The sequence below is a fragment of the Sander lucioperca genome, chromosome 7, assembly GCF_008315115.2.
Source record: "Sander lucioperca isolate FBNREF2018 chromosome 7, SLUC_FBN_1.2, whole genome shotgun sequence".
In the NCBI taxonomy this organism is placed as follows: domain Eukaryota; kingdom Metazoa; phylum Chordata; class Actinopteri; order Perciformes; family Percidae; genus Sander; species Sander lucioperca.
The window spans coordinates 14,126,271-14,153,978 of record NC_050179.1 but is presented as its reverse complement, the minus strand read 5'-3'; the positions used below and the strand labels follow the sequence as shown (position 1 = coordinate 14,153,978).

Here is a 27,708-nt window from a genome sequence, read left to right as displayed (position 1 = left end):
TGTGTGAGTGAGTGTAATGTGGGAAGCACCCATGTTCTGTGTGTAGCTCTGCATCAGCTGTAGAAGATACCAAAGCAATCTTCAGGACACAGTTGAGCAGTGGGTGGTGGTGTCCACATTTTTAAAACTAAAATTAGATCTCAATTTTTTAGATTAAAAGAAGCAGCATGATGCTCATTTGGGAACAGATGTAATCTATCTGCATATGCACAATGTCACAAACAGGCCTACACACACACACACACACACACACACACACACACACACACACACACACACACACACACTGATTGAAATGTATCTGATAGCACAGAGTTGCTTTGGCTAAAGCCTTATCCAAAGAGGCAGAGCTGTGTCTAAATGTGCGAATGTATTTCAGCTCTGTCTCTTTAACTCGGGGCTCCACCATAGCAGCATGCTTTGGGATTCATGCATAAACATGAGCTGGCCTTTCAGCTCTCTCCTCACATAACCAATCTAAATCTAAATGAGCCCCCACTACAGATACACCAGCAGGCAATGACATTACACCCCAGCCACAGCCCAACCCCCTACTCTACCCTACTACCCCCAGCGACACATATACACCAGCAGGCAATAATTTCACGCCATCTCTCAAAGCCCCCCCTCCACCTCCTCTGCACACTCGTACCCCCTTTTGCCGCAACCCCACCAGCTGCACAGTACTCATTTGATTAAGAGGGGGAGGACAGGGAGAAGGAGAAATGGTGGGGGATCACTTTATCGGGATGACTTTCTAAGATGACTATCATCAGCTACGAAGCTATCTTAAGCCCTCTTCTGTGTTTACTTTCTATTGTTCTCCCCACGTATCTGTTTGTCTGTTCCCTGCCTGCAACCCCAATCAGAACTGTTCCACAGATATACTGCCTCAGTTGTCGCATTCATGTGTAATGGTTAAATGAATGGCTTGCTGCTACAGAACAAGGAGCAGCCACCAGTCTGTGCTGGAAACTCATGGTCACACTGGACGACACATTCTTGCATTGTAGTTTTTTCTCTGGCAAGTTGTCTCATCAACCACTGGAAGGTTTTACACATAAAAAGTAAATTCAACAAAATAAAATCTGTTCTACAAAGCTTTGCTGTGGTCTGAAATGTTGCATATGAAAATCTGCGTGTCCTAAATGTGCTGTAGTGTGCAATTTTACTCCCCTTTCTCCCAGAGTCGTAAAACACATTATCATCAGCAGCAGCAGAAGCAGCAGTGTAATTCATCCGAGGTCGTTAATATTCATCATATTATTTAGTCACAAAGGAAACTCATCTGGCTGAATGTCACAAATGTAATTAATGAAGTGACCCCAGAGGTCATGGCTCCTTTCACCAAACGCCTTTCACACATTGCTGTGTGTCACACACACACACACACACACACACACACACACACACACACACACACATCAAAAGCCTTCCAGCCAAACACACATTAACACTGAACATACAACCTGGAATATGAAACAGACAGACACCTTCGCATACCACAACATTCATAAAATGGCTTCTCTCGGTTAGAGCAAAGGGATGAGACCAGAGCATGCACCAAAGCAGACTTTATTTAGCTCAGTGGAGTATGGGAAGGGAAAGGAAGAGAAACACACACCAGTAGGGGAAAACTTGGGGAGGGAGAGTATAGAGACACACTAATCCACTGGAGCAGGACATAAGGACAGGTGCACATCACAGGTATCTTTTTGGTCATCACTATGGCAACAACATATCCAGAAAAAAATAAAAGAATAGTTTTACCTACAGTAAGGATAACAGAGTCCCTTCACCATAGAGGACCCCAATATGTACATCTTACAGTCACTAAGATCAAGAGAATATGACAAATTAAATTTAAAATAATCAGTATACAAAAAAACTGCCTTTGTGGTATTTGGAATGCACATTTCTGTACAGAAGAAAGCTCATTGGTATTGTCGTAAACATTGGTTAGTTTAAGAACAAAACATGACAGAGTTAGTCAGTCCACATCCTTTGGAAAATTGGCTGTGATGTCAGTCTGAGTTCAGCAAAGCTGTTTTAGCTGGACAAATGGACTAGAGACATAATCAACACAGAAAGACTGACACCATACCAGTGAAAGGTTTGGGGCTAAACTCCTTCAAATAGCTATGCAGTATCTCCATAAGTATTGAGAAGTTAATGCCCCAAGCAGGTTTCTCTAAAACTGGAAGTTTGAAAAAATACTTCTGGTATTACGAAAGCCATTTTTTTAATCTTCTGAGTAGGGGTAATTAATAGGATACTGAAAAACAAACCTGATGGAATTGAGCCCCACATATTCATTTGTTTTCAACATAGGAGCAGTTTATCAACAGCATCACAGTTATCATTACAGTTTGTAGTCATTAAAGCCTAGTGGTAAAGCGATCAGAGCATGCATCTTTCTACAGTATCGTTAGAAACTACAGTACATTAGCAGCAAACTGGACATCCTTAAGGGCTGAAGTTCAACACTATGGTAAAAAAGAAAGAAAATAAACTGCAACATTTCTCAAGAGAAGTAAAACTCTTTAACCGCTATATTACAGACTGCCATGGCTCTAGTTTGGGATTTTGGTTACAGTCTCCAGTGTGCTTATGAGAGGCAGAAAACAGTAGCTTAGAGATAGGGACTCCTTCCTTCTTTAAAAACAGCAATACATCATCAAGTAAACAGTAGCGCTTATTTTTGTAGGTCATATGGTTAAAGTATTATCACGTCTTTGGATTTTTGTCTTAAAGCATTAATTATTGTTTAGCTATTATTGTTATATTATCATTATTACAGTTAGAATAAGGACTGGTTGCAAATGAACACAGGAAGAAAGGTAGAGAGCAAAAGAGGAAAGGAGGGAGAAAGAGGGAAAATAAATTAAGTGTACAAAAATAACATCGATAACATCCAAAGTTGTTCTCAGCTTTCCGCAGTAGCTCCCTATTTATAAGTGAAAAAGGGAGCCATGTCTCAATCATCCAATGAAGTCTTGAGTCAACCATACAAAAGCTAAATACTGTACATTTACCCCTCACACTATTAAACACTTTAGTTTCAATAAGGTTTTTGTCACAATCTATTACTCAGAGGTGAAAAGCTCAGATCTTTGAAATACAGATGTTTTTGTAGATATCTTTAAATACTTAGTCCAAGGTTAAACCACGCCTCTTCTGTTTTAAAAACAGAAAAGTACAGTATTAAGATCACATTTGAAGCGGAGCCATGTTGAGCTGTTGACCTGAGCATAGAAAGCTTTACATTAATCACATAACATTGGTCAGCCATTGGTATATTCAAATAGAACGGAAAGGCAGTAAGTCACCTTGCCGGAACATATCAAAGCTGTCATAATCTTTTCATAATCATGACACCATTATATCGAAGCAAGACAGTTTATCTCAATCCATAAGATTTATATTAAGAAACTATTACTAAACACACACAATGTAAATTTGAGTTTGGTTAAAGTTTTCATATACAGTATAATGGTTGAGTGCTATAAAAAATAGTTTGCCCCGTTCAGGACAAACTGGCCTTTACGTTCTGTGCTATTTGGGCTGTTATCCACTAAAGGAACATAGAAGGTGTACATGTACAACAGAAGACTCATCATTGGCTTGTGGAGGGTGAAGCTGCAGTCTGGCACCGTATCAGTCTATTGGTACTCAGCTTACTTTTGCCAGCTGCAGATCTCACCCATTTACTGTACAGACGTCAGCTCTGCAGTTTGTTATTGAAAACAAACATGTTGAAACTAAATCCACAGACATGTAAAATTTTGGTTACGAGCTTTGGAATCTGAGTCAGTCTTTACAAAAGCTCTATGTGAATACCTCCATCTATTTTTCCGTGTTTTTTTTCATCATCTTCTTTTTCATCCACTGTTAACTGCTTTGTTTTTCTTCAAGTTTATCTTTTGGAGCTCTCTATTTACACTAAAATCTCTTTGACAATTTCTTTTCCAGCCTCTTACAGACTGGCACTACATGCTACACAGCTAGTCATTAAGCACTGTCTGGTGGAGGGCCCACTGTGAGTCTGTCATGCAGACTGAGAGGTAGACTGCAGGTCTAGCTGGGCAGTGAGGTCACATACTTGGAGAATGCTCTTTGGCCTCTGTGGCATCTGGTTGGTTTTTATCAAGGTGGTGTTTGGTTGTAGTAAGGTGTCTGACGGATAGGGAGAGGGGCTCTTTTCAACAAGAAAGGACAGACCAGGAAAGAGTTTAAGAACAATATGAAAAGAGGAAAGCTGTGGTGGAGAGGACTTGGTTTAGGCTCTTTCCTACTTTCAGTTTCTCTTTGGGCCACTGTGGCTCGGCATCTTTGGGGTGTTTAGGTTACAGGTTTGGCAGCAAAGTGGAAAGGGTATATGGTTAGAGGACGATAGCAGGTGCAGGAGAGGTTTTGGGGAGAATGTAGTAGAAAGAAGCAAAGGGACCGTAATCTGCCTCTCTAAGCTCTGTCTCTTTCCCCTGCCCCTGCGGACAGCTCGGACTGCTCCCTCTCGGCAGAATCAGAGCTCAGGCTCCTGGCCCTCTTCTCCTTGGCTCTGGCATTCTGGAACCACACCTGCAAAGAATATTTGTATGTATACATGAGCTATTACCCTTAAAATACTTAATTGTTCTGAAACTATCGTTTTTAATCTTTAATACATTCAGATCAAACTGCATTTTATCATTTATGAATATTTGAAATGTACCTGCACCACTCGGTGAGGCAGTCCCAACTCTTGGCCCAGTGTCTCACACTCATGTCGGTTAGGGGTACGGTGGCTCCTGTAGAAGTCTCTGAGTTGGAGTACTTGGAAGTGGCTCATCTGTGTCCTTTGGCGCTGCTGCTGATGTTGGTGCTGTTGCAGACTTTGCGTCTCACCCCAATATGAGCTTGGGCCCCCAGATCCCTCGGGACTAGGAGACCCTTGGTCAGCCATACTGGAACCCTCCTCACATTGGTACTCCTCATCGTCTTCCTCATAGTCATCATCCTCCTCTGGGTTGTTTAGATCAGTGGTTGAAGACAAAGAGGTCACAGGTGGCTTTATAGTTATCTCTTTGTTAATGATGACATAGCCATGGTTTGGGATGAGGTTGGAGGAGATAGATGGGCCTGGTCTGTCCATGACAGATGACATAGCCATCCCAATCTGCCCATTGGATCCATTACTCATCGATAAGTTGTAGCCTGCTCTTTCAGCCTCTGCCCAGTGGCGTGACCTCATATGGGCATCCAAAGCACTTTTCACCTTGAAGAGAGCCCTGCAGAATGGACAGCGTAGGTGGTTCAGACCCAAGCTGAAACTGGATCCTGGCCCCATTGACCGGAACTGTCCTTTTCTCTCTCTGGCTCGTGTATTCTGAAACCAGACCTGTGAAGGAAAGACCAGCATGTTTTAAAATTCGAGATACACAAAGGCATTACGTCATTTTCTATACCTTAATTTATGTCTCTCTCTCTCTCAAAGCATTTACACATATTCAGACATAACAAACATTCATAAAATACCTGAACCACACGTCTTGTAAGGCCTACATCGCGTGCAATCCCTTCCAGGACTCCTCTGGTGGGGTTAGAGTCCATGCTGTAGCGCTGATACAACACTTCAAGCTGTTCTGGGGTGATGGTGGTTCTCTGACGCTTATCCCTTCTGTGCTCCTCCTCAATCTCTCTACTGCTCCGTTGGCCTTCAAAACTGGTCTCTGACATAAGCTTTGAACTCTGCTTCATAGGTGTCAGAGAACTTTGAGAGAGGCTGCTGAGGGTGTTAGTCGAGTGATCAGAGATTGTGTTCTTAATTTGTATGCTATTTAAGTGTGAAATCATGGGATGTGTGGTATTAGGGTGCATCTGGGACATAGCACCTGAAATCATTTGGCTGGCCATCAGGGAATGGTTGGGGTGGAGCATCATGTAAGGCATAGGTCGGTCTGTGAACCCAGGGTGGAGAAATTGGACCTGGGACTGAGCTGCCAGGAGGTGCCTGGTCTGATGCTCCTGCCACAGCTGGAATGAGGGCAAGGACACTGGGCAGAGACTGCACTGGAACTGAGTCTGGGTTTGGGGTTGGAGATGGTTTTTTGGCTGGGTTTCAGTGGATAGGCCAGAGGTGGCACCAGGCAGCCGGATGTGGCCTGTTTCAGACTCTGGAGCAGCAAGGAGGCTGAGTGATGTATCAGCAGGCTTTTCAACAGCTTTATCAGGAGGAGGGCTGTGCGCATGCCCGGGGCTGGAATGAGCTGTGGACGCGGTGGTGGGTACTGTTTTTTGTAAAGAGGAGGAAGAGCGAGGCTGGGTTCTTTCTGGAGTCCTTTTTGGCTGCAGATTGGGCTCAGGTTGTGGAGAGGACCCTATTTTTATGGCCTCAACAATTTCCTTGCGTTGGATGTCTGCATCTGAAATTCCATCTTTAGTTTGAACAAGAGCTGTGCTCTTGTTAGCCTGTGGAGAGATTGTGTTATCTTCCTGTTTCCTAGTAAGAGGTGTTGGTTCACCTTCGGCTGTTAGATGCTCACTTTCTGTGCAGTGAGAGGAAGAATCAAGGACAGGTGAGTCAGGGTTTGTGTAATACTCATAAGTCAGATCCATGGAGTTTTCATTCTGAGATTCACCTTGTCCTTCATCCCCACAGCTGTTATCATCATCATCATCGTTCTTATAGCAGCTATTTCTCTGTCTGTGACTGTTGTCAAGCTGGTTCTTCCCCTCTAATCCATTGTCTGCCCCCTGGTCTTGATTTTTGCGGGCTCTTTGCCTAGCATTTTGGAACCATACAACAATTACTCTGTTAGGAAGAGACAACAGAGCAGACAACCTGTCATATTCTTCCTCTCTGGGGTAGGGGGTCGCCTCAAACACCCCCTGCAGGGTCTCCAGCTGTTGCTCCGTGAAGCGGGTTCGGGAAGAGCGTCTGCCTCTATGGGGCTCTCCTCTCTGGAGGTCTGTTGTCAGGGTCTGTGGGGAGGTGTTGGCTGGAAGGCCCGGAGACAGTGAACATGGGGAAAGTGTCAGAGGCAGGTTTTGTGCTACTTCCTCTCTGGATTCATCCAGGGCTATGGTCGGGGGGTTATTAAAATTGTAAGGAGAATCCTTGTCTCGCTGGCGCTCTTTAAATAGGGTGTTGCGAAACCAGTGTTTGATGACTTTATGAGGCAAACCAGACAGAGCAGACATCTTGTTGATTTCTTCATCACTGGGGAGGCTGTTAATATCAAAGTGTTTCCTCAGAACAGTCAGTTGCTCCTCTGAGATTCGGGTTCGGGTTCTCTTACCCTGTTGTTCAAGTATTGTTGGGCTGACTTGGGGTTGCTGTCCTGTTTGGATAGGGCTGGGTTGGGATGGTTGACCCAACAGCGCAGAATTGAGCTGTGGAGGCTGACCTTGCAAAGCTGGGCTGAGCGGTGGTTGTTGCCCTAGCAGTGCTGGGTTGAGTTGAGATTGGAGTTTTGCCAACTCTGGGTTCACACTTGAGTCTAACCATGGTTGGGGCTGGAGACCCACAGACTGCATCACAACCGGAGAGAGGAGAGGTAGGTCCATGGGAAAAGGAATGTGGGGTAGGGGAAGCTTTGGTAAAGGTAAAGGAAGCTGGGGCAAGGAAAGAGGAAGCATTGGTATTTTAGGTAAGGTACGGGGTATGGAGTTAGCTGTGGATGTGGTTTGAGAAGTAGCTGTAGCAGATGTGCTTGGGATGGGTGCCTCTTGTTGAAATTTGTGAGGTTGAGAAGAAAATGGAGGAGAAGAAGGTGCGGGGGCAGTTGGTGTTAGGTCTGTAGCTGAAGTACATGTTTTGGTTATGGGATCTGAAAATGAGGGTACAGGTGAAGATGCAATACTTTTAATTTGAGGCATAACTGGTTCCGGTGCTGGTTCTGATTCTGAGGATGGGACTGGGGCTGCAGCTGAAGCAGTTGAATTATCCCCAGATTTAGGCTGTGTGAGTGGGTACATCTGGTCATACTGCAGTCTGTATTCTCTAGAAAACCTCTCCAGTGCAGGAGTGGGAAACAGTATCCTATGAATGTACTCCCGGTGGCTTTTTAAAATCAAGGCATCTGAAAAAAGCTTGCCACAGTCTCTACACTTTTCTCCTCTTCCACAACATCCTTTCTCTTTGTTTGCCGATTCCTGATCATTCTGCTTTTTCTCTTGTAGCAAATGTTCTCTCTCTCTATTGCTCTCTACTCCTTTGTTATCCTTTTTACAGCCTTCCATCATTCCATCCTGTAGTCCACTAAACTCACATTTTTCTTTTTCTGAGCATACCTCCATTTTGTTGGTATCAGAGCTCCCCTGTTTATCTGGTATCATATGAGTTGATATCTGCTGCTGGTGTCTATGTCTACTTTGTATATATTGCAGTGCCAACTCATAGCCATAACTCTGCAGCAGGGCTCGAAGAGGCTCCCCATTCACAGCAGCATAGGGCACTCTGGGGGGAGGACACTGCAATCCAAGAAGATTAAATGAAGAGGAATCAGTTTCCAACTTCTGACTCTCATTTTTAACAGTAGGAACAAGCATTTCTTCTTTTTCTTCCTCAGGACTAGAATTGCTGTGTTCTCTTTCTGACTGGTTGATGGAGGATCCGCTGCAGCCAGCTTTGACCTTGGCTTCACACCGCACATGATCATTTGGTTGGTTAACAGTTGAGTTTGAACTTTGTTTTTGGGGTTGTTTCTCTTCTATTTGAGGTTGGGACTCCCTTTTAACTTCTGCCTTAATCTGTTCTTTTAGGATAGAGTTAGCAGATAATAACTGACTAAGTTCTAGACTCTTAACAGCCAACTCTGGGTTAAGATTCATGTCTCCTGACATGTAAAAGGGCAGAAGAAGTTGCTGATGCAGAGAGAGCAAGTTGTCTGATGCCAGGGAGAAGTGTTGGTTAAGGAGATTATCTGTCCCAAAGGATAGGTGCTGCATCAATTGGGACTGGAGCAGAGCTGTGTGTTGTAACTGGGCTTGGGCCTGGGCCTGAGCCTGGACTAACTGCTGCTGCTGCTGTATTAGCATTAGCTGGTTTCTTGATGCTATAAGTTCTGCCACTCTCTTTTTAGCCTGCTTGCTGTCAGTTGGGTTAGAGAGGGTTGGCTGGGCCTCTGCTGCTATGCCAGGGCCTAAAAGTAAAGAGGTTGAAGAGCTTACTACATCTGGCCTCTTGGTGAAAGGCACACTCTTGGATGTTTCTTCTCTGGTGGTAGCAGCCTGAGTGGCAGTAGTGGAGACTGACACTGGAGCCGCTATACTAGATGCTGGGCTCTGTGGAGCTAAGTTCTGGGCAGCACGAGCTCTAGTCTGATGAAGGACAGAGCGAAGATGTATGTCCAGTGTGGAGCTCTGGCTATAGCCCACTCCACACAATCGGCAGCGGTAGGGCCTAGGATCTGGGCCACGGGGAGCCTCGGGGGCAGCAACACCTGTGCCAGAGTCCTGTAGGGCTCGTCTGGCCCGGTGGAGATGGGACACAGAGTTATAGTGGACCAGAAGAATGGTTTTCTGTGTAAAAGATTCAGAGCATATTGTGCATTTATAGGGCCTGGTTGGATCCAGATAGCGGTCCATTGTGGGGTTAGAGCTCTTTTTGACAAAAGAGCTGGAAGTAGGTTCAGATATGATCTCTTTCTCTGGCTCAATTAAATTCTCTTCACCTCCATCAACTTCACCAACCATGTCCTTATCATTTAATTTTACTTCTTCTTTTTGTTCCTCCTTTTCCTCCATACCTAGTGCTTCTTCCTCTATCTCTTCATCCTCATGCTCTCCTGCTTCTTGACCCACTTGAGGTGATAAGCTAAAATCTTGTTGAACTGAACTCTTAGTATGCTCCATGTATTGAGTGGTGTGAGGCGGTAAGAGTGTATTCTGCCCCTGTGTGTTGTCAAGCTGTGAGTGCGTATTCTGCATGTGTCTCTGCAGGGCCTCCTGACTGCGGCATTGTCTCGAGCAGAGAGGACACTCTGTCGCCGCCCTCATGGCATGGTACTGCCAGTGCAGCTGGAGCTTCTCCTGAGTGGGGAACGCTAGGCTGCACCTGCTGCAACGGAAACGGTAACCATGGCGATCAGTAAGGGGAGGGGGGTCGGCGAGCGGGGAGGAGGGCGGGGAGGAGGATGGGGAGGAGGGGGGGGTCTGAGTTGGGGACTGAGGAGCCAGTCTGCCATTGGAAGGGTGAGTGGTGTCTTCCAGGGGTGGGGTGAGTAGAGCTGTGACATCTTTGGGTGCGGCTACATCTCCCTCAGTGTTTACTACTGAAATTCCTGCAAAATGCATAAAAATAGTAAATAGTAATAGTGCATTTTAAATAACATTAGGCCAAGAAGACAATGTGTTTTGAATGAATTACCATGACATGTTTGTTTGGTTTAGCATTTATGATTCTTCAATTGACATCTAAATTGATGATGACTGTCAGTTTTATCATAATTTTATACCAACCTTTGTTTTTCTGTGAATCAACTGAGGCACTGGAATCAGCAGTATATGTACAATTTGTATTGTTATTCTTGGTGTTTTTATTTTTCTGACTATCATCTGTCTGTGGTTCTGTCTGCAGCTGAGGCTGTGGTTGTTCCATGGATAGTGTGACCTGGAAGAAAGAAAATGTGACAGTCTGTCAATTTTGTTTGTTTTTTTATTGCTTGTTTTTTTTTATTGCCAGTTACACACCAATTCAGAATATGAAAGGAATATGGGATATTACCATATTTTCTTAATCCCACATTATGAATAAAACATTTAATTGTACAGCATAATAGCAAGCAAATATCAAGATGTATAAACATGAGGGCCTGCACACCCTGTCCTAATATCATAAAACATTAAAGTGTGAATCTGTAAGTATATCGTTACATCTTGCACCTGCCTGCACAGCAGTATAGACAGCAAGGCACATCAATTTGGTAATAAGTGTATATGTTTGAGATATGTGTGTGTCTGCCCTTCAGCTCTTGCGACACCCTCCAACATGCCCCAAGGGTTTAATAAAACTTTACTGAGCTGAATAATGATTTTTTTTAAATGATTCTTCATATAGAAAAGCTCCATCTCCACAGCTTCGAGCACTGAGAGCAAATACTATATCTATGCGAACAGCTAGCTACCCTTAGGAAAGGACGGACAGCTAAAGATGAGATTTACATGACAAGAGTTTTCTCTGCGTAACAGCTTCATAAGAGAGAAAGAGAAGAACAACCACACGCACACACACACACACACTGCAGAGAAAACTGAAGGTCAGGCTTAATCTAGAGAGCGTAATTGGAAAGCAAGGTACATAATGGCCATCATCACCTCAGTCTGAATTAATGAACCTCAATTACTATCAGAGAGAGTGAGGGAGGGGAGGGAGGGAGGGAGGGAGGACGATGGTGGGGGGTAAGGGTTGTAGAATATGAAAAAGAGAGAGCAGGGAGGGAGAAAGTATGGGGCAATGGAAAAAAAACTGCTTCGGAGAGAGAGAGTGAGTAAGGGAGGGGTAACGCATAAGAAATTGAGAAAGAGCTTGGGAGAGACAGAAAGGGAGGGGCAAGGACAGAGATTGCTGAATAGGAATGATAGGAGTAGCTGGAGGGGGGAGGGAGGGACAGCAGAGGGGAGAAAGGGTGAAAAGCAGTCAGTCAAGTGGAGGCGAAGAGTGCGAGAGACAAAGGCCACTTAGCATACGGGCCAGGGATATGGAGGATGGTGATGTGGATAGATGACCAGTCTTTGTTAGTTGGAGAGACACAGTAAAAAGCATGGGGGCCCCTTTTTAGCTTGACTGCACTTCTGGTAATAGAGGGCTACTTAAACATGCATTATAGAAAGACTGGCTCTTCCCTCACTCAGTCAAATCCTCTCTCTTCCACTCTAAAAGACGCGCATACACATACACACAGAATGCACGGCTGCATCAAAGATGATAGCGGGGAGCTACTTAAACATGCATTAAAAAAAGCGCTGCCTTTCTCTGTGGTGCCTTCTTAATGGAATTGTCTCCCTACATTTCACTCTCCCCCATCCCCCATCGCTTTGCCTTCTCGTTTTCTTTTGCTTCCTGACAAACGCAAATACAACAAATACACACTTGCATACACTTACTGTGCTGATGAGCTTGTCTACACAGTCCTGCGCCACACTGTGCACATGTGTGAGATGCTGTCGAAGGTGTGCGTGTGGGAGTTTAACCTGGCACAAAGGGCACTGGACAGTCTAAAAAAGTTAAAAAAAAGAAAAGAGAGAGAAGTGAGAAAAATGGTTAAAAGATGTGTTGGATTAGAAGGCTTAAAGAGAGCCCTGATGTGCTGAGTTTGTGGAATTACACTAGGACAGCATTTATTGTGTCGGTTATTACATTTTATATTCACCTGGTCATACTTAAATTATTAAAAAGTGTGTTAACTGCTCACCTGCTGGTTCTCATTTTGCTGGTGTATTCTGGGGCGTTTGGTTGAGATAGAGTTTTCCACTTCCTCGCATCCAGAGGATGGACGCTTGACTGAGGGCAATGACTCCCTCTTTTCTCTTTCCTCGTCACTTGTTTCTTCTTCAAGTAAAAATTCACATGGACATGTAAATAAGATTGATATTTATGTAATATATTATCATGCTATCATTTGAGTTAACTATAATATGTTGTAGAATGTGTTGAATTGTTTTGCACATTGAAGCAGCCATACCTGTCTCCTCAGAAATCTGCTTCACCCCCAAGTTACAAGTGTCTTTGGTTGTGTCCAAAGGACTAGTGGTGGTCTCACTGGAAGTTTCCATATCCTCACTGAGCTCTCCTGGGAGGGGACACAACAAATAATTACGTTACACAAACATTGTGCTTCAAACAATATGTTCTCATAAACTATCAGGCTAATTGTAGTTCATATTATCCTCTAGATAGCATCCTTTAAAAAAGACCAATGTCTTTGGACCAAACTTCATTCTTCTTGCTTGCCTCCATAGACTATTGATCAAGTATTGATTCTCCATTAGATTCTCCTCAGGGGTGGAGTAGACGTAATATGGACTTACAACACATCAGTTCACCTCAATAAGTCTTAATTTGCACATAGACAAATCACATGATAGACTTAGTTTACAACTGAAGTGTTGAACTACTAATTTTAGATGTTGTGCCAGCAGTTCACGCAATCCAAACAATGTCAATTCAGTGTTTTATCTTGAACAGACTGCAGACTGGTGACTAGCCTCCACCTCCCCCATTCTTATCCAGGAGATTTGTATTGGTCCATTGATTAGCAGGTGCTAGTTAGCTGTTGCCAGGGGTTATTGGGGATATAACAAGGATGTGTATCGACAAATCAATTTACTTGGTCAATATCTCAGCAACAGCCATTATTCATTTTCTCACTCTTTTCATCTTAATCCACTGTCTGCTCACTGATGTCAGCAAACACATGCAACATGAAATCAAATAAGGCCGCACAGTTCACATTCTCACCTGTGACACCATCAGGGCTTTTCCTGATGGTAAAAATGGCTGCCAGCTCCTCTCCGCCTAGTGGCTGCAGCTGTAGTAGCCCTTCCCTCTGCTGATGGGTTGGGGTTTGACTGTGTTTCAGTACTTGGAGTTTAGAAGAGGAGGAGTGGTTGCATAGGAGACAATGGAACAGCCACGAACCTCCATCAACTTCACCATCATACTGCTGCAGGAACTAGAAATAATGAGGTAGAGAAGGAGAGAAAGAAAATAATTATGGTTGGACAACAGTTCATAAATCTAGTCTGATTATCATGGATTGCTGAATACATTTTTCATTTCAAATGCTGCTTGCATGTCCTAAGACAAAGTTATTATTGAGAGTGTACTGACTCGGTAAACCCGGACGCTGGCCTCGTGGTGTGAACTGAGGGAATGTCCTCGTAGCTTGTCCAAACTGCTGGTCACGTAGTCACACAAGTTGCATCTCAGCTGGACGGGGTTGCCCTTAGCAATAAGGGATGCCCCCTCCTGACCCCTGTCTCCACCCTCTTGGAGGTGAGCAGCCAGCTGGTACCGGGTGCGGTGTCTGTCAGTCTGGCAGTGCAAGGAGAAGTTAGCCCTCAGCGGGGTGGTGTAGCCGCACAGCTTGCAGTGGCAGCCACCAGCGACCAGGGAGCACCACTCAGACTGAGGCAGAGAGCGAGGGGCGTTCAGGTGCTGCTCCACAGACTCTAAGCTGTCGGACGAAAAGCAGGAGCAGACAAGGCATTGAAACATGCCCTGAGAGAGGGGTTCAGTGGGGGACAGAGATGGGGCTGGAGGGGGAGAGGGGGAGGGGGAGGGCGAAGGAGTCAGTGTAGACCCAAGGGTGACTGGCTGATCTGTGACTTGTTGACTGGTCAGTCGCATGTTCAAGGAGAGCTCGGCACCTAAAACACAGAGGGATCTCCTGTAAGAATATCCTAATTTTTAATTTTTGGATTACACCGAGAGACGCATTACTCACCTGTGTTTTGAAGGTGTTTGAGCTGCGGGGCAAGACTCCGGCAGTGAGACAGATAGTAACCTCTCTGGAGCCGTAGCATATTATGTGTGTGTTTCTCGCTGGTGGTGTGTATGCGCAGGTTGCGGGCAATGCTGGTCTCATAGTCGCACACATCACACCGCCACCGCTTACCATGAGAGTGAGTGTGTGCAGCTGGTGTGAGCTTGGCGGGCTGGGTAGTGGGCGTGGGAATAGAGAGTGGGGGCTTGTATGTGGGTTCATCCGCTGTGTGGCCGTCGGAAGAGCTGCTATTGTTGGTAATGTTGGAAGTGTGCATGTGACCATTTGAGTGTCCCCCATTTTGAACATTATTAAGGTGTTTATCCGACTGCATGTGTATGCTGAGGTTGCCTTTCGATGACGTAGCATAGTCACACACCTCACAGCGGTAGGGCTTGTAGCCACAGGCGTAGGTTTCACCACGGGCCAAGCGAGGATGGGGTTTCCCCGAACTGCAATATCCACACACACCTCGTGTTGAACCGCCACACACACACTTTCCCCCGGAGGCGCCACACACACACTGGCCTCCAATCTCCGGATGTTTCTCTTTCATGTGGACTTGCAGTGTATGCTGAGACTTATAGTGCCAGTTACACTTGGGGCATTTCAGCGTCTTGCAGGAGTTGCGTGAGTGCATTATGGTCATGTGACTGGTCAGTGAATTAAGAGAGAGGTCTTGGTTGAGGTTTTTAAGGACAGCTTCTTTCTGTTCTTCTTCTTTGTCTCCCTCGTCATCCACCTCTGTGTCTAACTGGCTGTCATTTGGTTCTGGAGCTTTGGCACCATCTCCATTGGAAATGGAAGAGTGAGGAACCCCTGCCGGCCCATCATCCTCAGCAGGTGTACTGGCAGGCTCCGTACCTGCCAGTGGAAAAGCCAGAGTAGACTGCTGGGATTTAAAGCTCTGAGGAAACCCAGAAATCCAGCCCTGATCTTCCTTAATGTCTTTTACCTCTGTCTCGCTCAGCAGGGCAGAAGAAGAGGACGGACAAGTGAAGTGCTTTGGAGATGTGTAAAGAAAAGGGGAGGACTTTGGAGAGGTGGAAGGAGTGGGGGAGGGCTTTGGAGAGGCGGCTATTTTGCTGTTGAGTGTGCCAGTGGCCTTCGCAGTGCTGGAAGAAGAGCTGTGCTGGCTCTGTTGAGGTATTAAAGAACATTTGGATTTGGTTTGGCTTTGGTTTGAGATGGCCTCCTCCTCTTCCTTCTCCTCCTCTCCGCTTCTGCTGCTAAGGGTTGCTGGGAGGCCCCCTGTAACTGATGCCTCTCCCACACCTACATGTACCTCCCCTTCTTCCTTCCTTTGCCCTGACAAATATCCCTCCCCGAAGTTTTCCTTCATCCCCTGCTTTTGACACGCTCCATTCTCCTGCAAATGTCGGCCTCGTTCTTTCTGCTCACCTCCCTGGGTCTCTTCTCTAGCCTGGGACCCCTCTGCGCCCTCCTCCTCCTGCTGAGGCAGGGTCAGGGACTCTTTGGCAGGGGCCATGGCTGAGGTATGAGAAGATGACCCCTGCTCCGGAATGACCGCTAGGGTCAGGAGAGGAAGAGATAAAGCCTGGGGACTGAGGTCAGAATCTCTCTCCTCTCCTCCCCCTCCATCCCCTCCTCCCTCACCGCTGTCCATACCAGAGGCTACAGCTGCCACGCATTACTACCCCACCTGTGTTTCAGAAAAGAGAAGAATAGAGCAGGACAGACAGAGACAGAAGAAAAGTGAAGAAGAAAAAAAAGGGACAAAATGAAATACACGAGTCATGTTAATAATATTGCATAACAGTGAAGGCCATTGATTACAGTCCCTGGATAGCATCTGTTCAATACTGCCCTCACAGTGCGCAATACAGAGGCTGGTTATTCAGAGGTTAGCGTTAGCCCTTAATGGGAAAATCAATAGCATGAGCACTAAACTAGGTAGAGGAATGCGGGTAAAGGCTACACAGGAGGTCTATAATATTCCTCAGGGGATAGGATTAAAAAAAGAACTGAATGCTTCTGAGCTAAAGGGCTTCCACTAAATTGCCACATTTAGACAAAAGCGGATAAAAGAACAGTTTTCAAAGCCAGTGTATCGGTCTCTACATCTTTAACTGTGCATTGGTACAGAGATATTATGAGAGGAAACTGGATCTCTGTTTAGCACGAGCCATTTTATGATACGCAGTGCAAACACAGGGGGTGGTCACAATATATTAACACCTGTATAATCTAATTTAGTCCAAAATACAAAATACTTGTATGAAGCTTTTTTGAATGAATGAAATTAATTTTTGTTAAGATTTCAGACGCGTGTGTTACAGTGCAGTATATTACATTTCTCCTCTCCCTATTGGATGTGTAGCATTGTGTACACCTCCTGTAAGTCATATTGCTTGCACACTATATACACAAATACTGAAGCAATGATGTACATTAAAATAATGAATCTCTTTTTGCAATAAATGGAAACGTTATGTATTATGCATATATAATGAATAATGGTGGAGTGTTTAAAAAACAATTTAAAGCAAATTAATCTCTATTTCAAGATTGCATTTCCTTGGCTTTTGGGATACAACATTTTATCATGCATGAATGACCATAAACATCTAAGTTAATCATTACAATTTCCCAAAATTGATTAATAAGGTTTACAAAGAATCTGAATGACCAGCACAATCATGCATCACTACAGAGACTTTCTAAAAAATAAATCGGGCCTCTCCTCTTCTGTTTCTAACTGACAGATGGATGCCAGATGAGACAGATACATCTCTCTTAATCTGTGTGTCCCACAATCTCATTACGGACCTTTTTTTTTTTTTTTTTTTTTTATATAAAATCAAGGAGAGACCTTAATGTACCCTTTCACCTTCTCCTTCAACCACCCAACCAACCCCCTCCTGCTGAAACACCCTCTCTCTCCTGCAGCCACCCCCTCTCTACACCTTAAAGATATATGGCTCATATCGGCACTCTGATAGTGCTTTAATGTACTGTGTTTATGTCACAGGCCACAGACCCTTGCCCACTGCAGCTGTCCACTGTCCCGCTGGATAGTGCTGAGGGGCTAGCTTGCCTGCCAGCAGCTGAGAACAGTCTCTAATCTGATAAAGATTTTCATTTACACTGCAATCAATACCCTGTGTCTATCGGCAATGTAACTATTTATACAAACATTCCTGGCTCTCTATCGATCACAAGTGCAGGAAACCATCATTTAACAGCGTGTGTGTACATCTACTGTATGTGTGTGTTAATATGAGTAAATCCTCTTGTGCACTGCAAACTAATTCTGATAATGTCAATTAAGCACACACACAAATCACCTGAAATCGTACATTTAATTAATAGAAATATGAATGCACAAGACATCTTTTTTTATTATTTGAAAGCAACATAAAATGATGTCTAAACATCCAACAATAAAGTGTGTCCCCTGAATCTCTATGTTAGTTAGTGTGTGTGTGTGTGTGTGTGTGTGTGTGTGTGTGTGTGTGTGTGTGTGTGTGTGTGTGTGTTTTAAGAATAGAGAGAAAGGATACACAGGGGTGTGAGGGGGAGAGAGAAAGACACAGAGAGAAGAGTTGTGTGGCTATACTTTAGGAAAATGCATTTTGTTTGTCTTTCTAGGGACCTGGACAAATAGCCTACAGTTGGACATGGACAAATACTGTTACGAACGCAACTGCTTTGCGTGAGGACCGCGCATACAGCCTATTACACCAGTCTCAAGGTAATATCACTAAGCTGTATTTTGCATTCTTCTGGGAACCATAATAACGGGACTGTTGGAGAATACCAGACGGGCAGCGACTTGAAGTACACTCCCCGTCTCTGTCTGTGTTGTCAAGCCTCTGACCAACACTCAGCCTCCACACTACTTCAGCCTTTGTTTACAGTGGACCGCACCGTACCACACTCCGATTCAGCGAAACCAAGAGTGATCGCGTTCAGTATCCAGTAACAGGTGACTCAATGCACAAGCAGATCAACAAAAACTCGATTTGTGCGATTTACAGGCTGCACTAACCAAACACCCCTTCCTCCCCACCGCTGGGTTGCTTCCTCCCGTCCCTTTAATATCGTAAACAAATGGCAGACTTACATTTCTGCAGCGACTCTGGTACAAAGCTCCGTACGCTGAATGTGTAGTAGTCCAGAAAGCAATCGTATAGAGAGCCCACTCATTCCTTATGAATGATCCTCTGCGTTTTTACGGAGCCAGGAGGAAAAATGGGGAGAGGGAGAGAGAGCAGCGGGGTCCAAGTTGTTACCAAACAACAGTGTAATTAAAGCTACATATAGGCTGTAGTAAACAGAAGATGGGGGACGGAGGGGTTTGTGCGAGCTCCAGAGGTAGAATGAGTTCTGATCACTGTGGGGGGAAAACACTTGGCTCTTTATTCCTGCTAATTAGTTTCCTTCAAAAAATGGCTGAGATTACGCCCAGTGCGCATGTGCGTAATTGCGCAGACACCGCTAATTAGCCCGTTTGGATCAATAGGATTCCGCGACAGAGTGGGAAGGAGGAGGGAGGGGAAGAGGCTACAGGGCACCTATAGAGAGGACAAGGAGGAGAAGAAAATATTTAAAAAGTACGAGAAATTATAGCTAAAACGTGGAATTTTTTATTAGAAATACGTTTCGCTGTAAAATTCCAGTAATACATTTTAGATGGATGTTAAGAAAAATCCCATGCAGCATTATCTAAAAAATGTAGAGATAAGATATCGCAGAAAAATCTCTAGTTGCACCAAAATACGTGATAATATACCACGCAATAATGTCAAAAAAGTCAATTGTCACAAAAGGCTTTTTTTTGTAGAATATTGTGATGCCAGAAAATCTGCTAAAAAATGCGACACTGTCACCGTGATTCACTATTAAGAACCACAAGCACATTGCAAGGCCCTGGAGGATTATTTTAGGAATGTTATATTGACATTTTGTTTGGGATAAAGCAGCCGTTAGACGCTCACATGTAAGCATTATGTCCCAGACTTAAATAGCATTATTTTTCATAAAATATTCAAATTTCGGTGTGATAGCCCACTTCCTTTGGAAAAGTTGTAACTTGTAATCGCAAGGTTTTTGGCAGACACATATTCACGTCTAACAAAGAGATACAAAAAAATTATGTCAAAGGGAGGGGGGGGGTCTTCTAAATATGTTTGAATATAAAATGAGACATTGCACCCTTGACTGTTTTTGGACTGATGGTTGCAGGTCTGGGTTTCGGGCATTGGTTTGCTAGTTCATTTTCTCAGTTTGGAAAACAAAAACAATATTTAAGCCTAAACTGATGTGTTTAGGTCATCATAGAAGACCTTTGGGGTTTTTCTGCTCTGGCCGTCATCCTTGCCACTCGGGTCTATTGTTATGATAATACTATTGTGAATTTCACGCTGGATGTGCAATCTGTCGATCGTCCATATTTTAGAAGGTGAACACGGCATTTATTTGTAATATCAAATTGTATCTTTTAACTTTATTTTGATTGTCAAAGCTGACCTTAGGCTTTTATAAATATAAACGTAGAAAGGTGTGGAAGGCTACAATATTACAAAGAAAGTCCCTATGGAAAAACAATAAAGGAATATTATAACACAGAATATAAAATAGGCTGTATAGCATTAACTGCAGTAAGGTTACTATCAGCTCACTGTTGCGTGAAACAACCGCACTACAAGGCCATATCGGAATAGTACATGAATATTGATGACATTTCGCTGTGTTCGTTTTGTGAAAGCTACTGGCATTTTGATTTTGTTTAGTTTTTCTTGGTTTGGTCTGATTATTTTCTTGCATGTGTGCAACTGTAAATATAGAATCGATGCATTGGCTATTAGTTACAGTAATGATTTGGCCTGTGTTTGTAGAACATCCAATAATTATTTTACGATTTGAAAACGTTTAACGTAATCGTCTGTCTGGCACGTGCCACCAAGCAAAGATTGCAGGTTATCACAAACATAAATCAGGCACTGTATTGTTCTCTTTTATGCATACATGGATATTTTTTCTTTTGTTGTAATGATGGCTGCAGTCAGAACGTTTACAATTGTATGTCATTTTATGAGCAAAAGACAATGACAGTGAATGGTGATATACATTTAACGTTGGTCCTAGGTGTGTGTGTGTGTGTGTGTGTGTGTGTGTGTGTGTGTGTGTGTGTGTGTGTGTGTGTGTGTGTGTGTGTGAGAGAGAGACAGAGACAATTTATCTGCTAGGTGCGTCTGTGCCTTTATGGGTTTGAATAATAAGAAAAATGTTAAAATGTTAATTGAAGCTAAGGCAATATTGGAATCTGCTGTTTATGTTTATCCTTACATGTGCATATGATTTAACACTGTACTGTATTTTACCATTACATTTGTGTAAAAATTATACCTGTAAACAGATGTGATGCCTATTTGAAATTCATCATAAACAAATCATCTTAAATTTTACACTATAGTGCTGTGACGCAATAATAAAATTATTTCAAATGATCCATGATTATTTGCATAGCTGGTTCTTATACATTTATATCTGTATTTGCAATTGCATTTTTTGGCCCCATTTAAAACAATGAAAAGGAACGTGAACACATATTTGATGTCTACCTTCACGTGGGAGGAATGTCATAGACTCTATTTGTGGTTCACAATTAATATACACTGAAATACAGAGTCCTCTCTAAAGCAGTCCTCACATAAAGTCACATTTTACAGAAAAGAATAGAATGCAATAATGCTCCTGAATGGTCTAAATGTACACTTTAAGAAAGTCCAGCACAAATATGACAGACGCTCTCCCTAATGGACACTGCAAGTTCATTTCCGTAGTGATAAATATAGATTATTTAACCAATATTAAAGCTCTCATGTGAATGTACATTTACAATTTACACACTCACACACTTCTTGCATACACACTCAAACATGCACAGGCCGTACTGTAAAATACGCCATGCCCTCAGGTGTATGCCAGGGGTTGTTGTTTTCACTGTAATATATAGTTAGCCCTTCCACCAATTTACCCTGTCAGTGTTAATGGGACAATTAACCACCATGATACCCCCCAGGCAGAACAAGAGCCAAAAGCTCCCCAACTCTAAACTTGTCTTTATGACATTTAGATGACAAAATATGGGGGAAGCTGGGGACCTATCTGACACCTTGGTGGGTCCTTAATGTCACTCCCTCCCTTGCCCCCACCCCTTTCTGCCCCAGGGTATGGCACTGAGCGGGAAGTGTAATACATCATGTACAGGAGAGGCTCGTCCAGGAGCAGAAAACTTAGTACTCTGCATCCAAAGCTTCAATGGGGCAACTCTGATTTACACACTGTGTCCACTTCAGCGTGACTCTGAATGTAAACTGGCCTTTATAGTAGGCCACACAAACACACTTCCAGCTAACATATTCCAACTTGACCTCTCCCTTCATTTAAACTCTTTTTGGTGTCTATAAGTCCCTCTATCTTTGTCTCTGCTCACATTCCCCCTGTCCTTCTTACATCCCCAAGGAGGCAATAACCTCCCAAGCAAGTGTTCCCCCTTGAGCCGTTGTCATAGTAACTTGTGGACTGGTCGACATGACAACCCCACCATGGTCCAGATATAGATGATAGGCCAGAAATGGGGAGGGAAAAGGCACATGGGGGATTTGCACCCCCTTTAATTTGGTTTGCCTGAATCTAATAAAAAAAAAAAAAAAAAAAAAAAAAAACTCTTTCCAAGGGAGAGGATTATTCAGCGTCAATCTGCGTTGCATTTATACAGGTATTTACAGACACTGTCGGCATCCGAGCAACACCACGACTGTTACCTGCCTTTCTCTACGGCACCTGGATGGACATTGTAAAAAATTGTAATAGTAAAAATATTAATGGATGTGGATGATATGCGCTATATTCAGAATTTATTTTTTTTCAAAGAAAATGAATATGCATGGTCAATGCAGGAAACCTGTATGTTTTTACATTTTGCTCTTTTTTGGCATTAAACCCAGTCTGCTATTTACAGTTATCACCAAATTCATGAACAGGAAATGCAGATATCTGAAAAACCATGCAGCATAAAAATAGCTACATATTAAACCCTCGTTTAGACTCCATTTCCTAAATCTGAGGACAGTACTATAACCATCCCAGCACCAATTTAGTGACTTTGTTATACCACAGTTAAACAGGTTCAGTGTTACTGCAATTCACTCCATCAGTCTATTACGAAACGTGCTGTCGGTGGACGAGAATTGAAAGCTTAGTCTCTAACACAATGCAAAAGATTCCTAGAATATTTACTGAATACCAAACTGTACATGGCACAAGCATAGTTGATAGTTGACCTAGTAGATTTGCAGAAATACATTTTTATTTATCACAACTGTGCTGGCCAGGATGGTCCTTCAAATGGAGTGCTCAGTGAGAGAAACCATCCCTACTTCAGAATTCCTGAGCGAGATGATGAATCCCAACCAGCTCCAGGGGTGCTGCCCCTCAGCTGACCCTGATCTTTGACCTCTGTGTAGAGGGTAACAAACTAAAAGAGATATGTCCTATAATAATCAATATGTACCATTATTAATCAGGACTATTAAATACATATTATATTTCAAATATATCAACTGTCTGGAGGTGCCATTGTTTTCAGTTTTCTGTTTCATTCTGTACATGTGATATGGTCATATAATTTGCTTTTTGTTTTTTAGCTGTTATAGTACAACAGAGATTAAGAGAGAACTTGTGTTGTGGGCTGGGACGGGGGGGGGGGGGGGTGTTAAAAGTTGTAATTGTAATTCCAATAAAACATCAATAAAAAGATTGTTAAAATATAGGTCTATATACATATCAAATGTATAATATACATATCAAATATACATGTACATAATAATATACATTAAGTCCAGACAACTGAATGATAAATAAGTTTAAAACATTTCACCTCTCATCCTAAGGGCTTTATTATTCTATTGGTGAAGAATCCTGTTTAAAACTTTGTTCACCAAAAACTGCAATACAACATTTGTTTGATTAAAAATAAACATGTTGTTTGCCAAAATTCAATAGCATAAACAAATGAAATACTGGAGAATTTCCCACCCCTTAAAAACTGATAAAAACTGTGTTGATGAATCACAAAACGTCTTTAGCTCATAAATTATGTTATATGTCCATAATATTTAATTATTTTACACTTTACCTCCTAACATAATGATAGAAATACATTTGTAATTACAGACTGTGATTTTTACCTCAAGTGTGTGTATCAGGAATTTGCTCAGGCACTGGCCTACCTCCTGCCTGTTACAGAGACCTCCAAATTGACTTCTGTGCAATAAATGCAATCCTGACAAACAAAACAGAATTTTTTACTTATTGTGCACTTTGATTATGAATTAGTTGTGCTTCACATCTGGCTTTCTGTTTCTTTTTTGTTTTGGATATGTTTGATGTGTGAGCTTGTTTTTGTTGCCTCTGCCTTTTGAAAGATGAATTTCTCCTTGGGGATCAATAAAGTGTATCGTCTCATTTCATCTCATCTCATCTCATCACCTCCGCTATGGCCTCCTGCAGGAGAACATTAACATTAATGTTAGATGTGGATGAGTGTGCCTACAGGTAGCCAATATTTAGATCAAATCATACTCAACCATAAGTAGAACAGACAAACAGACAGACAGACAGACAGACAGACACACACACACACACACACACACACACACACACACACAGACACACACACACACACACACACACACACACACACACACACACACACACACACACACAGACACACACACACACACACACACACACACACAGACACACACACACACACACACACACAGACAGACAGGCAGGCAGACAGACAGACAGACAGACAGACAGATAGATAGATAGATAGATAGATAGATAGATAGATAGATAGATAGATAGATAGATAGATAGGGTGGGTCGGAGGGAGGGAGATTGCATTGTTATTTATTCTATTTGCAGCTCACATGAAATGGCTTTGCAAAAAAACATGATGCCACAAAAGAACTGAGCAACAGCGCCCCTCGTTGTTCGGGGCCCGTAACTGAATTTATGCCAAGCAGAAGAGAAAAAAACAAACACAAAGGGCTTCTCGGGCACCGTACATTCGCGAAGTTGTAAAAAAAAAAAAAAAAGATGGGCGATTTCTGTATGTAAAACCTATGTGTAAAATCCCTTATATACAGTCTATGGTAAAGCCGAGGAAATTGTATTTACGTTAATTGCTATCATTCGTCTTTATTCCAGGACTTTCAACATGGAAGATGAATGGGAAGAGGAGGTACGAAATACCATCAGCGTAACGTTTCTAGCGTTTACAGCGTAGCGGTAAACTTACCAACATTAGCTTAATGTGGCTAGCATGTTAACGTTAGTTAACGTTAGCCTGTCCTGATGGGATGAGGACTGCCACTGGTTTAATTTCACCATTATGTTAACTTTAACCTTTCAAGTAAGAGCTCCGGGATCAAACTTCCTACTAAATATTGGTTTGGGTTGTAGAGTGTAAATACGTGTGTGGGACTCCCTGAGATAGTCATTCTCTGGTCCAAATATTGTGTAAGACCCCTGGCAATGTAAATAGTTAACTATATTGTAATTATTTTATGTTTTCTTCTCTATGCTATTTTGACTGTTGCAAAATCTAAATTACGCTTTATTTGTAGAGAGTGTCGTTGTGTTGGCCTACAATCCCTCTTTTTGTCTTTCCGCTTGTTTAGGAGCAGCTTGTTGTGGTGGAGCTCTCTGGTATAATCAACAATGACTTCCTGTCCAAGTGCCGGGGCACATGCAAGATTCTTGTGAGTATAGGATAGTAATGCTTTGTGGTAAAGAAAAAGAAGAAGCCTGGCCATCATGCATTACATCAATGTCTGGTCCCTATCCGCAAGAGTTACTAAATAGCTTTTGTCCATGTGTTCTAGGACATTGACAGCGAGAAGCCCATGATGCAGGTTGGGCAATATGTGTTTGCAGGAGAATATGAAAGTAAGAACGCAGCTAAAAATCGAAGGAAAAGCATACAAACTGTTGTGTAGCTTAACTTACTTGTGCCTGCTGTTAAAACAAACTGCACTCTCCTTCTTTCTCTCTTCTAAAAGCAAGTGGTCATGTTGGAAAAATTTCTTTTTACACCACCTCCAAAGAGTAATGTTCTAACCTGAAATGCTGTCATCACTGCCAGTGATTGACTTTTGTGTAGGGCTGCACAATTAATCGCAATTGTATCGAAATCACAATATGGACTAGTGCAATATCCAAATCGCAGGGGGTGCAATATTTGTTAATGGCAAAATATGTGTCAAACCATTCTGAATTAAGTATTGTGGTGCTGCAGAGCCTACAAATCGTATCCTACAGACTAAAGAAACAAATCTTTGTTTGGTACAGATCTTCGCAAAAATCACACTAATCATTTTAATTTCTTTCAATGTTAATATTTTTTTATGAAAATGAGAATAATGATACAAAAACTATCATTCCTTCCAATATCGCGAATCATATCGCAATCGCAATATCGGTCAAAATAATCGCAATTAGATATTTTCCTCATATCTTGCAGCCCTACTTTTGTGGTTTCAGTGATAACGAATGGCCCGACTGCACCCTCAAAAGTCTGATTCTCATAGAGTCAAGAACATTACTAATACCTTATTTTGCAATAGAATGTATGGAAATAGAGGCATATTTTGAATAAACATGGTTTGTCATAGTGCTGCTGACTATTTTTACCAGCACAAAAGGCCTCCATGAACTCCTATAATAGATTTTTATCATGAAAATGATGTTAAACATACATTTGACTTGCTGTCCTTGCCTCTTGTAAGACGCCTTGGGAACTTGTGTGCTGTTCGAGGAGGGACCACAGAAAGGTAAGGTTCTTCATATATTTTCAATGTATATATTTTTTTTCTTTCTTTCACTTATTGTCCATTATGATTTTGACACGTCTGCAGAAAAAGCAGACAGTGTTCCAGAGCTTAAGTACATGTGCCACACTGTGAAGAAACTGATGATGCAACGAATCTTCCTCGTTGAGAAGAAAGACGGAGAAACCAGCACAGGTCAGCCAGAACAGCTACACTCCCCATGCTGCAAAATCTGTTGTGATCTATCTCTTCTACTACAGTTAATTTAACTTGTGTTTTGTGAAACCCATTCTTATACAGTGTTTCTGTTTAGGAGTAGCTTGACCCAGCTCTCTTTATATTATGCATCTTTACAAATAATCCTTTGCACAACATTGTTAAAAACCTTTTTGTGTTGTCCTAGCAGGAAGTGTTGATAGTGGTGAACAGATGAACACAACTTACCAGTCCGATCAAGAAGAAAATGCCAACCAACAGGGAGAGACAGAAGACGATATGGGCAACACAGATTTGGAAGACTCAGCAGTGGGCTGAGAAATGGAGGCCTTGGCATATTATGACCTCCCTATACAAGTGTAGAGACACACCAGCATTTGCGAGGCTGTAGGGGACTCCATGTCTGAAACAGACAATTCAAAGACAGTTGAATTTATACAGTTCAACAATAACAGGAGGAAAGTGTCAGTGTTAATGTAAACATTGTGTCGCTATCCTTTTCCAAAAACATGTATTGCCTCTTCTTTACTGGACCTCAAAATAAGTGAATTTCATATTTGATGTGCAACATAAATATGGCTAAATGACACCTAAAGGGAAAACAGTCTTGTACAAATTATCATGTAAATCCTTTCTTTCCACATAGGAAGGGTCTTGGGAAGGACAGTCACAGAAATGTGTCTGAAGACCTCAGCTTAGCAGCAGGAAGTCCTGTCATTGTGCTTTTATATCATCAATTTTTGTTTCCTCTGATCATGATAAATCATTATACTGTTTAACCAGCAGAGGGAGAGGAATCTGCTTGAGCTGCAGGGTTATAGTACATCATTTATACATTCAAAGAAGTGAGTGAGGAGTACCTGACTTAAACAAATACAAAGACCCTATTTTTTCTGATTTATGATGAATGTACTTTGACTATTGATTTGCTGTGTTAAAGCCAACAAAATAAAGCCTTATTTTTTTTGAGTGGCCTCAGTATTATTGTGTTGTTGTTTTGCTTTTGTGGAATTTCTGCCAGAGAAGATGTGGATTTGGCATTTGGTTACAGAGCAAAAAGCTGTCAATCAGGCAAAATCCATTTTTGTTTTAGGTTTCAAGACTGTAAATAAAGTTCTAATGCAGTTTATGGTGTTTGCCTTTTGTTTATTTGAATA

At 42.6% G+C, this 27,708-nt stretch overlaps 2 protein-coding genes across 8 annotated transcripts; one reads left to right on the top strand and one right to left on the bottom strand.

Annotated features, from left to right (window-relative positions):
- Positions 1 to 1,559: 1,559 nt before the first annotated feature.
- Positions 1,560 to 18,880, bottom strand: LOC116045705 (zinc finger homeobox protein 3-like). Its single transcript, XM_031293540.2, has 11 exons — positions 18,553 to 18,880; positions 14,427 to 16,128; positions 13,811 to 14,349; positions 13,439 to 13,652; positions 12,663 to 12,770; positions 12,393 to 12,529; positions 12,085 to 12,195; positions 10,441 to 10,591; positions 5,515 to 10,262; positions 4,712 to 5,377; positions 1,560 to 4,578 (listed from the first exon to the last, which is right to left on the bottom strand). The coding sequence occupies exons 2-11, from the start codon at positions 16,090 to 16,092 to the stop codon at positions 4,462 to 4,464; spliced, it is 8,457 nt and encodes a 2,818-aa protein (XP_031149400.1). The 5' UTR covers positions 16,093 to 16,128; positions 18,553 to 18,880; the 3' UTR covers positions 1,560 to 4,461.
- Positions 18,067 to 27,678, top strand: gtf3c6 (general transcription factor IIIC, polypeptide 6, alpha). 7 transcript variants are annotated; one of them, XR_004897821.1, is made up of 8 exons: positions 24,528 to 24,623; positions 24,658 to 24,747; positions 25,187 to 25,267; positions 25,391 to 25,454; positions 26,294 to 26,338; positions 26,423 to 26,530; positions 26,739 to 26,961; positions 27,008 to 27,678. XR_004897821.1 is itself a non-coding variant. In XM_036002950.1 (7 exons), exons 2-7 carry the CDS (start codon positions 24,724 to 24,726, stop codon positions 26,867 to 26,869), a joined length of 453 nt encoding a protein of 150 aa, XP_035858843.1. In that variant the 5' UTR covers positions 18,067 to 18,180; positions 24,714 to 24,723; the 3' UTR covers positions 26,870 to 27,678. The 7 variants fall into 7 exon arrangements, 5 of the variants coding, with proteins under 5 accessions (XP_035858843.1, XP_035858842.1, XP_035858844.1 ...); XR_004897822.1 differs by having other exon boundaries at positions 24,529 to 24,623; positions 26,742 to 26,961; XM_036002950.1 differs by lacking the exon at positions 24,528 to 24,623 and adding an exon at positions 18,067 to 18,180 and having other exon boundaries at positions 24,714 to 24,747; positions 26,739 to 27,678.
- Positions 27,679 to 27,708: the final 30 nt, after the last annotated feature.

What these genes read in the sequence shown, in the direction of transcription:
- LOC116045705 (XM_031293540.2), bottom strand. Translation starts at nt 16,092, where the DNA reads ATGGACAGCGGTGAGGGAGGAGGGGATGGAGGGGGAGGAGAGGAGAGA. An exon ending in TAGACAAGCTCATCAGCACA is followed by an intron (nt 10,592 to 12,084) that starts GTAAGTGTATGC and finishes TCTTTCTTCCAG; the next exon opens with GTCACACTATCCATGGAACA. An exon ending in TGCCTCACCGAGTGGTGCAG is followed by an intron (nt 4,579 to 4,711) that starts GTACATTTCAAA and finishes TATTCTTTGCAG; the next exon opens with GTGTGGTTCCAGAATGCCAG.
- gtf3c6 (XM_036002950.1), top strand. Translation starts at nt 24,724, where the DNA reads ATGGAAGATGAATGGGAAGAGGAG. An exon ending in GTTTGCAGGAGAATATGAAA is followed by an intron (nt 25,455 to 26,293) that starts GTAAGAACGCAG and finishes GCCTCTTGTAAG; the next exon opens with ACGCCTTGGGAACTTGTGTG. An exon ending in AGACGGAGAAACCAGCACAG is followed by an intron (nt 26,531 to 26,738) that starts GTCAGCCAGAAC and finishes GTGTTGTCCTAG; the next exon opens with CAGGAAGTGTTGATAGTGGT.